This window comes from Canis lupus, chromosome X, assembly GCF_003254725.2.
Source record: "Canis lupus dingo isolate Sandy chromosome X, ASM325472v2, whole genome shotgun sequence".
Classification (NCBI taxonomy): Eukaryota; Metazoa; Chordata; class Mammalia; order Carnivora; family Canidae; genus Canis; species Canis lupus.
Window position 1 is genome coordinate 102,665,595 of NC_064281.1, and position 14,770 is coordinate 102,680,364.

At 48.5% G+C, this 14,770-nt stretch overlaps 1 protein-coding gene across 1 annotated transcript in view; it reads left to right on the forward strand.

The window, feature by feature from the left end:
• The first annotated feature begins 309 nt into the window (after positions 1–309).
• The window catches only part of ARHGAP36 (Rho GTPase activating protein 36), a 31,356-nt gene continuing 16,895 nt past the window's right edge, over positions 310–14,770 (forward strand). Inside the window, exon 1 of the mRNA XM_025431608.3 lies at positions 310–496. Coding sequence (XP_025287393.1) covers positions 439–496 — 58 coding nt within the window. The 5' untranslated portion in view covers positions 310–438. The remainder of the gene's footprint in view (positions 497–14,770) is intronic.

Below are 14,770 nucleotides of genomic sequence, written 5' to 3' on the forward strand. Positions count from 1 at the left end.
TACAAATTCCAGCTCCTGGGGACAGGCCCGCTTTTACGCACCTGATCAAAAGCTCCTGGAGGCAGAGACCTCCCCTCCCACTCAGATTCGGGGCTCACCGGGGCTGGGGTGGCGTCTCCCCTCAGACTCGGGGCTCCCCGGGGTAGGGGCAGGGTCTCGCCTTCAGAGTGAGCTCCCGGGGACAGGAGCTGCATCTTGGTCTCCCTCCTGGTGGGGGAAGGGGCTACCGGACCAGCGGCCTCTCCTCCGGAGGGAGGGGGGGCGCTCCCCTGAGGCCCTGCCCCCTTCGTGACAAGCCCGAGGTGTCCGGTGACCAAGACACTCCGAGCTGGGTGCAGGGTGCGGCTCAGGGCGTGGTCACCGGGGGCTACTTAGGGCGGCCCTGTGCGGGGACGGCGCGGAAGCCAGCTGCAAGGCGGCCGGCACTCGGCGCGGGTCATGGCGTGGATCCTGGACTGCCTTTTCGCCTCGGCCTTTGAGCCCCGCCCCCGCCGTGGTGAGTTGGGCCCACCGAGTCTGGGGGCTGGGGCGCTCGGGCCCGGGGCAGCCGGCGGGCCACAGCCCCGGTTGGGCGCCCTGGGGCTTGGCTCGCCGCCCCCTCGTCTCCCTTCCCGCTGGCTTTTAGCTAATTGTTCCTGGCTCCAGGGACTGCCCCGTCGAGGCCCCGCATAAATCACCAGCTTTGCCGGGAACCGCGAGCAATCGCGCTAATGGCCGGGCAGGACGCGGGGTGAGCGCGGGGGCGGAGCCGCTGGCTCACCGCGCGGGGAGACCGCGGAGCCTTGGGGCCCGACGCGCCACCCCGCAACCCAAGGGCCCTAAAGCCCCGAGGGGGAATGTTCCAGGCTGCGCGGGCAGGGCCCAGGGACGATGAAGATGAGGGGGGAGGGAGGTCCTTTTGGCCGAATCTTGTCCCTAGCATCCCAACCTTAACTACGGAATATCACCGTGGGCCTCTTAGAGTCGTCGAATTCAACCCCTTCATTTAAGACATGGCGACACTGAAGCCCAGAGATGGCAAAAGGCCTGCTCAAGGTCATACAAGGAGTCGGCAGCAAATCTGGTTCTGTTGCCCTGCCAACTGCCCACTGCCCCAAACTGCCCAGGGGCGGAGGCTTGGGGTCTTTAGCCTGGGTCTTTACTTGGGTGCTTGAAATCAATGCTTTGTTCCCCTTTCCCTGTGGAGTTGAGGCCATAGATGTGCAAAGATCACAGCACGGATCAAAATATGTGGGTGGCATTTCACCCCTTTCCTGGAACTGCTTCTATAAAGCACATTTTTGAAAACCGATTTTTTTTCCTTCTTAAAGTTTCAGAAGACTGTTTGTTTCTTTTTGAGATTTCCCAGGACCCCTACCCACACTGTCCTTCACTCCCCCTTGGGAGGCCCCACCCCTTCCAGGCTGCCACCTGCCCCCACTGCCACCTGTTTTTCCATAGTCTCCACCTCCAAAATCTATATTGGTGAGAGTGCGTCATTGGTCACCAGCCATAGACAAAACCTGGGGCTGTCTCCTCTTTCCTCTGCCCCCTCACAGGCGGGGGAGGAGAGGCAGGGAGAGGGTGGGCCTCAACAACTTATTTCAGCAAAAACTTGTTTTCAGTTCTTGTCAGCCTCAGCACCCTGCTGAGAACCATCCCAGGAGTCTGACTACTGCTCAGGGATTGCAGCGTGGTTAGCAAATTCAAGTATAGTCTCTGGCAAGCCACAAGATCTCCGAGAAGGAAAGATATCTGCATACACACAGAGAGTTTAATTTTTTGTTCTGTACATTTGTTCAAGTTTATGTGAGCTTAGTAAATTGGAAAAAAGGGGGGAGGGAGTTTTATGAATGCCTTTTAAGGCCTTAATGGCCCAGGCACCCTGTTGGAGAAAAGGAGGGAGGGGAACTGTTCCACCCCCACCTGGCCTACAAGGTTGTCTGTGACTCTAATGAGATCACGAATAGGAAGTTTCCTTTAGGAATAACCCCATTAGGACTGGGTTAATATCACACAAGAAAGCCCATCCCTATCTAAAGACATCCATGTCTATTTACATTTGAAGACTTTTCCTTAAATGGAACCCAAATCTATGTCCTTCTGGCCCTGGCACTGACCTTCATGATCCTTTCACAATGGAAGAGTGCCAGCCCTCCCCATTCCCCCACCCCCACTCACCCCTATTCTTATGCAGGCCAAACCTCCCCAGTTTCTTCATCTGTTGGACATGTGACATGGCTGCAAGTCTCCTACCCGCATCTAGCTGCTCTTCTTTGAACATGTTCCAAGTTGTGAATGCCTAATGACCTGGCCAAAAGAGGATTTCCAGCTGTGCCCCTGTAAATATAGTCCTGGATGGCTGACTTTCCCTCTTTTGGAAGCCTACATGACACTCATGGTACACAGATACTTAGTCATAAATAAGCACATACGTACACATTCCCACACCCACACATGCCCACATTCAAATCACGGATGCACAAACACACATGCTTCACTCTCATCGTGTGCTTTTCACACACAGTACAATATACCCATATCACATGTGCACATCCTACACATAAATCTCACGTACATACCACACAGTTCACACAAATAGTTTATTCATACTGGAAGTACTTTCAATTGAAGCTACTTTTTTTTTTTTACAGTCAAGCCAAGTTCTTTTCAGTGTCTGCATTCTGTATTTAGTTGGTGTTTGAACCCAAGTGTGAGATCTTAGATTTGCTACTGAATGTCTACTCTAGTGAGACCTGTTCCCCCACATATGCTGGTAGCATGCCACTGCCCACACCAGCTCCATTACTCATAATAGCAGCCAATATATGTGAAGCCCTTCCCAGGTGCTGGGCCCTGGGCTCACTCCTTTACATGTATAATCTCATTTAAGTCACAGGACAGCACTCTGCAATAATTAGTCTTTGGGTACAGTTTTTTTTTTTTGACCAGGTAAGAACCTGTTCATTACTCTCTTCCCTGACCAATGCTGTGCAATATGAATAATAACTATTCATGTGATTGTACAACATAACTATTAATATTCTGTAGGGCTATAATTTGCCATGGGTGCCTCCCTTCAGATATATTCCTGAAATCCTCTGGAGTCAGAGGTGGAGGGAAGTAGCTGGCCACTGGCTGGATAGAGTAGGGAGAAGTATTTTAAATGTCTCTCACCCACCCACCTCCAATTTTCCCAGAAGATAGTTGATATGTCAGAGTAATCTTTTGATGGTGGTAGTGGACAATGGACAACCATATGAAGACATCTGGACGAGGCATCATGGAGATTTGGGAAGAATAGTGGCCCAGAAAGGTCTTTTTTCCCAGGGAAAGGGACAGCACGATTGACCCACTTGAAATTCTCTCTTCCAGTTTGCTCTTGGCATTGGATTTAGCCTCAGACAGTTGAACTTCTGTAAAGCAGCCAAAACTCTAAAGCTGAAGGGACCATGGAGCCCACTTTACATACAAATTTGATCTTTCCTTGGAGATGGGACCCAATCAATTTGCTGAGACCAGGCCCGATTCAGCTGTAACAGGATTATTTTTTCAGAGCTGGGGCAAGTTTGCCAGTGCGACATCCCACTCCCCCTGTCATGCTATCAGATGAGCACCCCCATTCACCAATGGTAGGACTTCCCCAAATTCCTTTGTAAATCATTTGTTTGCACCTCAAAAGACATTTTCCCATAGGAAAAAAAATGTGACGCTCTCAGATTAGCCACTTTACCCACCATGAGGCTTAAAGACAGAATCTGTGCGATGAAAACTGGCAGAAAATAATACTCTTGCAGAACGTACCTCAGGCTCCAGTGGTATTGCTGACATTCATCAAACTTAAATATCGAATGACGAAAAGCATATTGGGCATTGATAGAACAGGACACCAGGTCCCTGAGGGTGATTATGGCAATGCTGTAAGCAACATCATTCTTTTATTCATGCTCATCTACTAGGACAACCTAAACGTCCAACACTAGTGGAATGGTTAAACAGACTCTACGTTGTACCACTTGTTAGACTAGTCTACAGCCATAAAGATGGTGTTCATGAAGAATATGTAGCAATGTGGGAAACGGTATGATTATAATTGTGTCAAGTATGCATTTTTGAAAGACTGGAAGAAAATTCAGCAACAAAGTAAAGTAAGAGATTCTATTAAGTGGGTGCCATAATTGTTATTTCTGTTTATTAAAACCTTTATCACGTTTGTTTTTATATTACTCTTATAATTTAAAAATGTTTTAAAAAGGATAATACAGGGCCTGTGATATGCAAATAAATCAGATGATTATCTAGAATCCCACTATACTGTGTTTAATCTAAGGGCTTTTTTTCCCCTTCAAATTGTAGCTTAAATGTAATGACTAGATCAAGTCAGCCTCTTCTCAATGACCATAAAATGTCCTCTAAAACTGGGTGGGAAGAGGCAGAACTGGTTTGAGATCTAGGCCTGTTTTTGCCCTGTGTTGCGGGGAGCAAGTTATTTAACCTCTCTTCAAATGATATAATAATGCCTACATTTCCAGGTTATAAATAAGAATAATCATATTCATATGGTATATCAATTACATTAAATACTCTATGGCTCAGGTATCAAAAGATGTGTTTTTTTCCTTCTCCAAAGATTTACTATGAACCAGTCACTTTACATAAATGATTTCATTTAACATTCATGACAACTGTCTCCGAGGTAAGTATTCTTATCTTTATTTTAAAGACAAAAGCTCAAAAACAAAAACAAAAACACAAAAGCTCAGAGAAGTTAAGTAACTTGTCCACTGCCACACAGTGGCTGAGCAAGGATTCTGACCTGCCTTGGTGTGATTTCAAAGCTTGAATGATATTAAAAGAGATCACATTTGCAAAGCTCCTAGCCCTATGCTGATATACAACAAACAGTTGCTAGGTAGTCAATATGATGTTAGTGCTGTTCCCTTGCCCAGAGTCCAAATTCTGATCTTTGATCTATTTGATTACTTGTAGATTCCTTTCTGAGAAAAAATGCACATTTCAACTGGAAGATGCAGTGCAAATACCACCTGTGTCTTCATTGCTGGCCCTCTGAGTCACTAGGAGATGCTTTCTGTTTCTTTCTGGCAGTATCATTTGTTCTCACATGTATCAGCAGAAGTAGGTAGATGGCATGTTTGATGAGCCTTGGCAGCTACTGTTATATCTCAGATACACCTCTTGAGAAACCGCACAGCTTCCTCAGGATGAGCACCCAATACCCAGCCACTAGTAGGTCCCTGCACTCAGGGAAGCTTATTAAATGGCCAGAGCCTATTCTAAACCCCTGCTTCACCAGAGGTGTGGTACGCTGACCCTTCATTGCTAACCCTCCTTCTTCCCTCCTCAAAGCAGAGGCTATGGGCCTCCTCAGAAGCAGAGATGGGTAGGCGCTGGAGAAGTTTTTCTAAATTCCAAAATCCTCAGAAGGACTCCCGAAGAGATAATGTTGCATGCTGGAGTCTGGGGTCAGTGAGGGGTAGCATGCAAGATTAATAAGAGGGGTGAGGGAAAAGGAGAAGGTGAAGGCATCTTCCAAAGACTTGGAACACCTGGATACCAGCCTCTCAGAGCTTTTTCCGACCTCAAATCTCAATTTAGGGGATTCTACAGAACCCCAATGCTCAACTTTTTAACCTCCTACCACTTCCTTCTTAAATGCAGCTTTTGTTTGTAGTGACTTACTTTTGTCTCTAGAGGGAGGCAACAGCATCAGGGAGGGAAGGGCATAGAGAGGGGTCTTCTCTCACTTGACCATTTTAGATTTTAGGCTAAGGGTAGATTTTACTTTCCTTTAACTGCAAACAGATAAACAACTAACTGGAGCTGTATTTTAAGTGCTGTAAAATAGATATCAGAAAAATACCCACCATCTCTCTCGTCACCCTATCTGCCTCCCAACCTTGGTGGCTGCTAGAAGAAGTGGCCTTTGAAATCCTTTTTAATTTTTAGGGTGGCAGTGAATAAGGAAGACCAAGCAGGAGTGGGGGGGGGCAGTTTCGCCAGGAAATAGTCATGCTGTCATTCCCTTGAGTACCATGGCACAGCATGTATATATAGGAGACAGGGTCCGGAATGGGCGGGCAGTGAGGGTTGGGGAGTTCATTTCATAACTGGGCGGGGGGAGTCTAGATACTGGGCAGGTAGTTTGAAACTTTCCTGCATGGAGTATTACCACTGAAACCTTGGTCTCATTAACACTGCCAGGAGAAACTGCAGAGTGAGAATTGGACTAAGGGTCCAGTTCTTCCCGGGCTGCATTAGGCTGATCAAAACATTGTCCTAAAAGAAGAGGGGTTATTTCAAGAGTGTCAGACACATAAGTAATGAGGAAAATTGGCAGCTCAGTCAGTCGGCTTCAGTCGCTGAACAAAGTGGTTGAGACACTGGGGTATACGGTAAAGGTGGAGGGGAGTACAGTGAGGGAGGGAATTAACCTTTTCTTGAATGTTTTCTATGCACGTTAGGCATTTGGCTGGTGCTTTCCATATTCTACCCCTTTCAGTCCTCTGAGCATTTCTAAAGCAGGTGTTAATATCTCCAATATACATAAGAAAAAAAAGTGAGATTCAGAGAGATGAAGTAACCTTCCCAAGATCACACAGCAAGGAAGCGATGGAGCCGGGGATATAACTCAATGCTTTCTCACTCCAAAATTCCTCTGCCCCTACGGAAAAGTCAAAGATTCTCATCTTTAAAGGGCTTTACTCTCATGGCGAAACCAAGATCTCTCTCCTCAATAAAAAAATTCACATCTGTACCTTGCCCCTAACAGGTTGTTTTTAATATGAAAACAAGCAAATTTCTGTTTACAGTTGAGAGTAATGGGAGTTATTAAAGCATTTTCCACCTTTACAATTCTCCATATAATTTATAATCCTCATGTTATAAACTCCAAAGAGAAAAAGGCATAGTGCAGATTTTAAGCTCCAAGTAGTGTGTGTGTGTGTGTGTGTGTGTGTGTGTGTGTGTGTGTGTGTGTTGGGATGGGAGGCAGGAAGAGAAACTTAGAAGAGGGAGAGGGCTCACAAGAGTGACTTTGAGGAAGTGGAAGAGAAGCTGGTATATTCAGAAGAGGTGTCAGACTGATCCACAGCTGCAGGAAAGCCAAATGCCTGAGACTAGATGCTGGGAGAAATGAAAGTCTGATGAACTCCTCATATGGACTTACCAAGGGCTTCAGCTAGTCTGTGCCCTGAGTGACTGAGACTGGCCTCTCTATCACCCCGCTCCATTTTTTTTTTCAAAAGGAGACTTTCTGGCTACATATTAGTTTAGGCAATGGTTTTCCTGCCCACCCAGGATGAGGTGCTGACCCAGGCCCAGCTTCAGGGAAGTTTTATGGATGTTCCAGCTGCTTTTCGGCCACACACCAGGCTCATTTGTGCCAGTTGAGAGGGCACAATAATAACTGTAGCAATTTAAATCATGCTTCTCGCTTTCCCCCCTGAAAAGTGGTGAAGTGACTCACCACAGTTGAATTGTCCCTCTCTCTCCACCCCCTGACCTCTTTGCAGCAGTCTAGGCTGGTTCCCTAGGGGCTGAGCTGGAAGCTGTGACTGGCCTGACACCCCGCCATAAATGTGTTCCCCCCATGTATTGTTTTAATTTGGATTTCTCATATGAGGCTGCTTGGAAGGCATTAGAGCAGCATGAGCCCCATTAGGCAAGCACAGTGCTCCCTCTTTCCCCCACCAAACATGAATAATACAAAATAGGGCCATTCAGGAATTTTTTCTGGGGGGGGGGGGAATCTGCTTGTTTTTCAATGTGCAGCTTGATATGGAGATGACTGTCCTGCTTGAAATTTACTGCATACCGGGATCCCTGGGTGGCGCAGTGGTTTAGCGCCTGCCTTTGGCCCAGGGCGCGATCCTGGAGACCCGGGATCGAATCCCACGTCGGGCTCCCGGTGCATGGAGCCTGCTTCTCCCTCTGCCTGTGTCTCTGCCTCTCTCTCTCTCTCTCTCTGTGACTATCATAAATAAATAAATAAAAAAAAAAGAAATTTACTGCATACCAACTTCTGGTGGTAATGCTGTAAAAACAGGCCTGGGGGAACTGTGAAATCATTCCCTCACTCCATTCTGACCCCTCGCCTCCATCATTCTCCATACCCAATTCCCCTGACCCTATGGCTAGACAATGCTCATTCTCTGATCTTTCAGCACCAGCCTAAGGAGAGCTCCCAGAACAGGAGCTGGTGAGGTGCTTATGAGCCTAGAGTAATTAAAGATTTTGAGGTGTCAACAAAGCAGGTAATTAGGTGGAGAAGGTATCAGCTATCTGAGAGACAAAGAAAGTAATTATGCTGAGCACTCTTGGTGCTGTCAGTAAACTCAAAAGAAAGATTTGTTGAGAAATGATACTGTTTGATAGAGACTTCAATGCCTAGCAGGAATCAGGAGACTGGGTGAGGCTGCCTGGTATAGAAAAAAGGTTTAGGGAACATAGCAAACCTGTATTTAAATACTAGCTCCACCTCCCTCTGGCTGTGTGATCTTGGAGTAGTTACTTTACTACTCTGAGCTTGATGTGTGATGTATAAAATAGCGATAATCATAGCTCCACCTATCTCATTGGGTCATTGTGAGGACTCGAAGAGGTAATGATTGTAAGAGCACTTAGCCTGGTGCCTGGTGCACAGCAAGTACTTAATAAATGGTAACGTTATTATGATGATCACTACCATTACTCTTACTATATCCCAGACGTTCTCTACAGGAGCTCAGAGTTTAAAAGGAGAGACCAATAATTGTAGTTATGTATCCAGTTATGTATGATCATGTCATGAGAAGTATGAAGAGTGTAATTATGGTGGCTCAAAGGAGGGAGCCTTCAACTGGGAGGGAGAAAATCAGAGAAAGTTTTGTGACTCTTAAGTTAGGTCTTAGAAAAATAAGTAGGAGTTTGTCACGAGGCCCAGGGGAAAAGAGATTCCAGGCAACTGGATCTGCCCACACAAAGCCAAGGAGATGTGAAACAGCAAGGCCCTGAGCAAATAGTTGGGCTCAGCTAGGCAAGGACTGGGATCTCCAGGGGGGAGGGGTGTTGGGCGAGTGACCAAGAATCTCTCCAGTTTGCTCCCACCAGCCCCTGCACCGCGCCCCTAGGTGCCCTACCTGGCCAATCACGTGCAGCGCCCTCCTCTTCTTTCCTCTAAGCAGCCAGGTAAGCTCACACCCTGCCCCAGCAGGCCTTGCGATGACGCACCAGCCAAGGGCAGGCGGACCCAGACACAGCAGGTCAAGCCAGCGGCGACCCTGCCAGAGTCTCTGGTCCCTACCTCCTTTCTCCCAGTCCTTGGGCAACGCCCCTCCCCCAATTAAAAAAAAAACACCCATCAAGCGCAGTCACTTGGATTCTCTTAACAACCCAGTTCTCTCACACACTATACCAGTCCGCTCAGGCAGCACTCCACTCCAAAATACACATGGTCTCCAGCCCTCCATCTGAGCCCATACACTGGCCACATGCATCTCCCCCCACACATGAACACATCACACCCAAATACACACACACACACACTCCATACCTTCATGCACATGAACCTTTTAACACACACAGCTTAAGTAGGCTCACATAAAGACATTTTGCTCATGAACTCACTCACACACAATACACCCCAACAAACACCACCCATAAACTCACACTGGCATAGCACATCCAAGGGTAAACACACATCAAACACACCTATGCACACAAGGTTCAATGAGCATAACACATATACACACTGCACACATATACACACTCACCACAACACGACCACGAACCCGGCAGAAATCATACATCGAACACACCCACATCCAGATCGCACCCACATAGTCACACTATAATCGGGCAGAAATGTACAACTTACAAGCATGCACACACAAACACTGCGCAAAACACACGCTCCACGTCCGAGCGCAAACCAAATATACTCCACACCCCACACCCAGCCACACACCGAACGCACACACAGACGAACCGCATCCGCGCGCGCGCACACACGCGTACATGCATACATACATACACACACACACAGCCCGCCCCCTCCTTCCCTCTGGGCGGAAGAGAAGGGGGCGAGGAGGGGAGGAGGGGAAAGAAGGAAGGGGGATGGGCCGGCGAGGCGGTGAAGGCACAGACGCTATCTTCCCTTTGACCTGAGGTGTTGCCCCCTTAACGCCTGTTCTCCAGTCCCAAGTAAAGGGATTGAATTGGGTCCAGGCGGGGGGCCAGTTGCAACCTAGGAAAGCTGGAAGGTTGGGGGAATCCGCCGGCGGGTGGCTAGCGCTAGGGCTCCGCGGGGACCCTGCTTCCTCGTATAATCGACCCCCCGGGAGGCTCCTCCTACCGTACCCTCCCCCAGATCCTTCAGCGCCTTGACCTTTGCCCCCCAGGGGGTGTTTTTCCTCCTATCTTTGGGAGAGTGGACAACTCTTAAGGGTGGAGGGCATTATTGGTTTCAAGAAGTAAGGAGTTTAGATCTGCAGAGAAGCTTTTTGCGAAACCTGTCCTAACCTAGCTTGAAGACTTCTCTTCATGGAGAACTCACTATTTTGCAAAGCAACTAATTTTCTGCATAAAAATCACTGACCCCGCGCTGGACACATAGTAGGGCGTCATATATGTTCCTCCCTCCCGCTTATGTCACCAAATCTGGTAGAGCTATCTGCAGCCCGCACCAGCCTGTGACAGCTCTTGGGCAACCGGTGAGTTTTTTGTTTTTTTGTTTTCTTAGCACACAAGCTCTCCCGAGAACTGCGGCCAAGGCTGTGGAGCCACTGGCGGCAGGGGGCGGTAGAGTTGCCAAAGGTGCTTTGCACTGCGAGGTAGCCCCCACAGGAAACTCTGAGGTACAGGCTACCTGCTACAGGGGTTATTCCAGAAGGCTCTGAATCCAGATGACTATCTGGCTCCGGTCGCCTGCTTTCCTCCCTGGACAATATACTGGACAGCGGGGGTAGGAGAGGTGGAGGAAGAGGACATCTGTCTCCTGCGGCGCATTGTGTAAAGCGCCGTACTGAAGGCTTCAGAGTCGTTCTACTTCGAATCCCTGTTCTGTGGCTTTGTAGGTGACTAGCTTAGCAAGTCACTGAGGTATGTTGGCGGGGTGGTTGTGAAGTTGGAAGGAGGAAACACATGCAAAGTGTTTATCCCAGTTAAGATCTGGAAGAACTCCCTTCCTTTCTAGCCCTTCCTCCTCTCTCCAACCCTAATCAGATATAAAGATTTGAAAGTTTGGGGAATTGGAGAATCAGGGGGAGGGATAAATGGCCACCAGACGATGCCCCTAAGCAATGCCAGAAAAAAAGTTAGCATTCAATTCCTTAAGCGATGTTCTGTGTTTAAGGGAAATGCTTGCACCAGTGATTTTAGTGATGCCACTTGATAGTTACAAGACATTCCAGGTTACAGCCCCAGTCCTTGGGACTCCAGTGAGGCGCCTCTGTCCATCACCTCCATTACTCACAGGTACTTACTAATTTATTTATTTATTTCTCCCTGTGTCCTAACCAAATTGCCAGGTTAATTTTTTTAAAATTTGTAATGAACACTCATTGGGGACCAGGGACATCTCCTCTTACTTTATGTCTTGTGGGTGTCCAGCACAGTGCCACACACTGTGTCCAACACTGTGGCTGGATTACATGCAACCAAGAGATGTCCTGAATAAAATCTTTTGGAAATGCTGAGACTTGAGGACACTTAAGGAGTTATCATAAGGAATCTAGAGAGAGGACTCCAGTAGTGCCACCCCAGATGCTGTGGGCAAGACAGGTGGTAGCTTTGGGGTAGGGAGCTATTCCTTTCCTCCTCAAAGCCCTCCATCCTGAAGCCTGTCTGGAAGGGCGTTGTTCCACTGCGGCTGAGGCTTCTGCAGTCAATTAAGAAGAAAGCCTCTTTCCTGGAGGGCAGAGGCCCTGGCCAGCTAGAGGGTGAGTCACTCACTGTCTCAGAGTTGAGCAGCAGAGGTGGCACTACAGTGGCAGTGAATCAGTCCAAGATGGCATGGGGAGATTACCTGAGTGATGATGAGCAGGGGGATGAAGCATAAACCTGAGCCCTTGGGCTGGAGCTAAGTGGTAGAGTCTCTGTATACAACTTCAGAGAATCGGCTCTTAACCCACCCACCCCCTTCCACTCCAGCCAGGTCCCCAAGGATAGCGCTGGCAGCCTTCTTAGAGTAGGAAGTGAGGTGGAAAGCACCCTTCTTGGGGGGGTGTTTGGGGTACCTAGATTCCAATCCTGATTCTGCTACTTGCTATGTGACCTTGGGGAAGCCCTTTTCCCTCCTGTGCCCAACACCAGAAGGTGGTCCAGGGGTCAAGGCCTCTGTGCCAGGCCATATGTACCATACTGATGCTATTTCACATGTTCTTCCCCATGGTGCTATGGGGTGAGCATTTATTCCCCTATTTTGCAGTTGAGAAAACTGAGGCTGAGTGATATTCAGTGATCTACCTTTTCACTATTATATTGTGCAGTATTTATGTTACCAAGGCGATCACTATAACTCAAGCCGACAACCTGCCATTCTTCTGCCTAAATTGACTCTCTGTGCACTGGGGTTCAAATCATGTCTCCCAACTGCCCCTAACACCAACTTGTGTTACTTTCCTGACAAGGCAGTTGGCTACCTGAATGGGTTTCTTGTTTCATCTTCTTGACACCCACCCACTCCCAACTAAAATCCTTCCCTGGTATATCAGTCTAAGATCCTACATTATAAAGCAAACATCACCAGAAGGATGCTCCCCAATATCAGTCCCATTATCACAAAGGTGGGGAAATTGGCTGCAGGATGCTGCAGTGAGGAAGGGGAGCAGAGCTGCTAGGGCCAGAAGGAGGGGCTACAGAAAAAAATCCAACAGGAGAGAGAGAGAGAGAGAGAGAGAGATGCCAGGGACAATTTGGACCAGCCTCAAACTGCTGCTCCCTCCCTTTCTCCCCCTCTCCTGATCTGGTGCTCTAGAATGTATAAAGGGGCAGCACCCAGCCCATTTGCAGCAGGAGGAGAGGGAGAGATCCTCTTCTTCAATGGAAAGGAAAACTGCCCTGAGCATTCAAATTACATTCCTGTGTTGGGTAAGATTTATTGAATTACTGTGGGGGGGAGGGGTGGGAGGAAGGAGGAGGAAAAGAGGGCATCTTCCTGGTCCTGATGGTGGCGAGGTGGTACTTCAAGTGCAAAGAGCGCCACCCCTGTGGCTGCTGGAGCCAGAAACTCTCCTTTTGCTAGGGTAGTTAAAAGGGACTTGCCATGGGGTTCCTGGATCTAATTTTCCAATCCAGGAGATCTGAGAGCCACTTCCCTGAGCTTTTGGGGAGGCAGTCCATGTCTCCCTGGGCTGCCCCAGTATCTGTGTACACCTCAAGTCAGCAGCAGCCCACGTTCCTCTCCCCTCCCTTTCATTCCTTCTCTACTTTGCCCAGGCTCTGCCTCCTACTCTTTCCCTCTTGCCAGGATCACCCATAGTCTCTGTGACATTCTTGACTCTCTTCTTTCTTTTCTATTCCTGTCCCTCTGTGTCAACAATACCCTCCTCCTTTTGTCCATTTACTTTGTCCAGGAGAGGAGAAAAATCCAGTTGGGAGGGGGTGTAATTGCATATTTGAAATCTCCCCATTTGAGAGCTTGCATTTATAACCCCGTGTTACCCTCATCGCATCAGATGAGAATATTTAGTACTTGTGAATAATATATTTTTGCTTGACTGAACAGTGATTTGTACATACCAGTGCTGGGCTGCAGATTGGAAGGGCAGCAGTTTTGGGAAGAGGTATTAGAAGGTAAGATGGTTTGGGCAGGTGTGGATGCCTTCTGATTTCACAAGGTGCCAAGAAGCTACAAAAAGAATGATGAAGGCTATAGTTGTGTGTGTGTGTGTGTGTGTGTGTGTGTGTGTGTTGCAGGAGGGAGGTTACTGAGACCATCCTCATCCAGGTGGGTAGAGGACTTTGCAAAGTCAGCTTCTGTTTGCTCTTGCACGGGACTTTGAACAAAATGACCTTTTTGTCTCTGAGTTTGCAAGAGCAGAGGCCCTGGACAAAACAGGAAACAAGGAGCAGAAAGAGTGAGGCAAGGAGGGGAGGAGGTTATAGCTGGTGCAGTCCCTGTGTGCAAAGGGCCAACAAGAGATGTTCCCTGCCCTCCAATGCCATACCAATCAGGGAAGAAGGGAAGCAATGAAGGGTAGCAAAGTGCGCTGAGCTTCTATCCAGGAGTTTTGGGTCTTCCTCTCAACTCTGCCACTAATTAGCTCTGTGCCCTTTGGTAAGTTTCTTAGCCATTTAAACCTCCACTTCTGCCTTTCCTTTGCTTGTAATGTGAGATTGTGTGGCATGACCAGGGGAGGTGAAATTTGGAGCACTCAGAGGAAGGGACTCCTGAGCTGAATCTCCAAGGAGAGATCAGCTTTGAATAAAGGGAGAGAAGATTGTGGGGTACAGCGAGAAACAGTGGGAGTAGCCCAGGGAATTTAGCAAACAGGTATGCGTAAGGCACTGAGCTGGCTGCTGCGTTGAAAATTGCTATGAATCAGCCCCTGCCCCACCGCGGAAAGCTTTATACAGAGTGGGGGAATCTGAGCGGCAGAGCCAAGCGCTAGCCGAGCCTGCAGCTCGTCCCAGGACAGGCCGCGGCCAAACCGCACGACTGACCAACGGGTCACGCAGCCACTGATTCCCTGGCCGGACCAGGAGAGTCGCCAAGAGGTAGTGCAGGGGCAGGGCTCCTGGGGCCTGAGTGCAGCCCACTGAGGGGCTAGAGTGGGAGGTGAGGGTCCCTCCA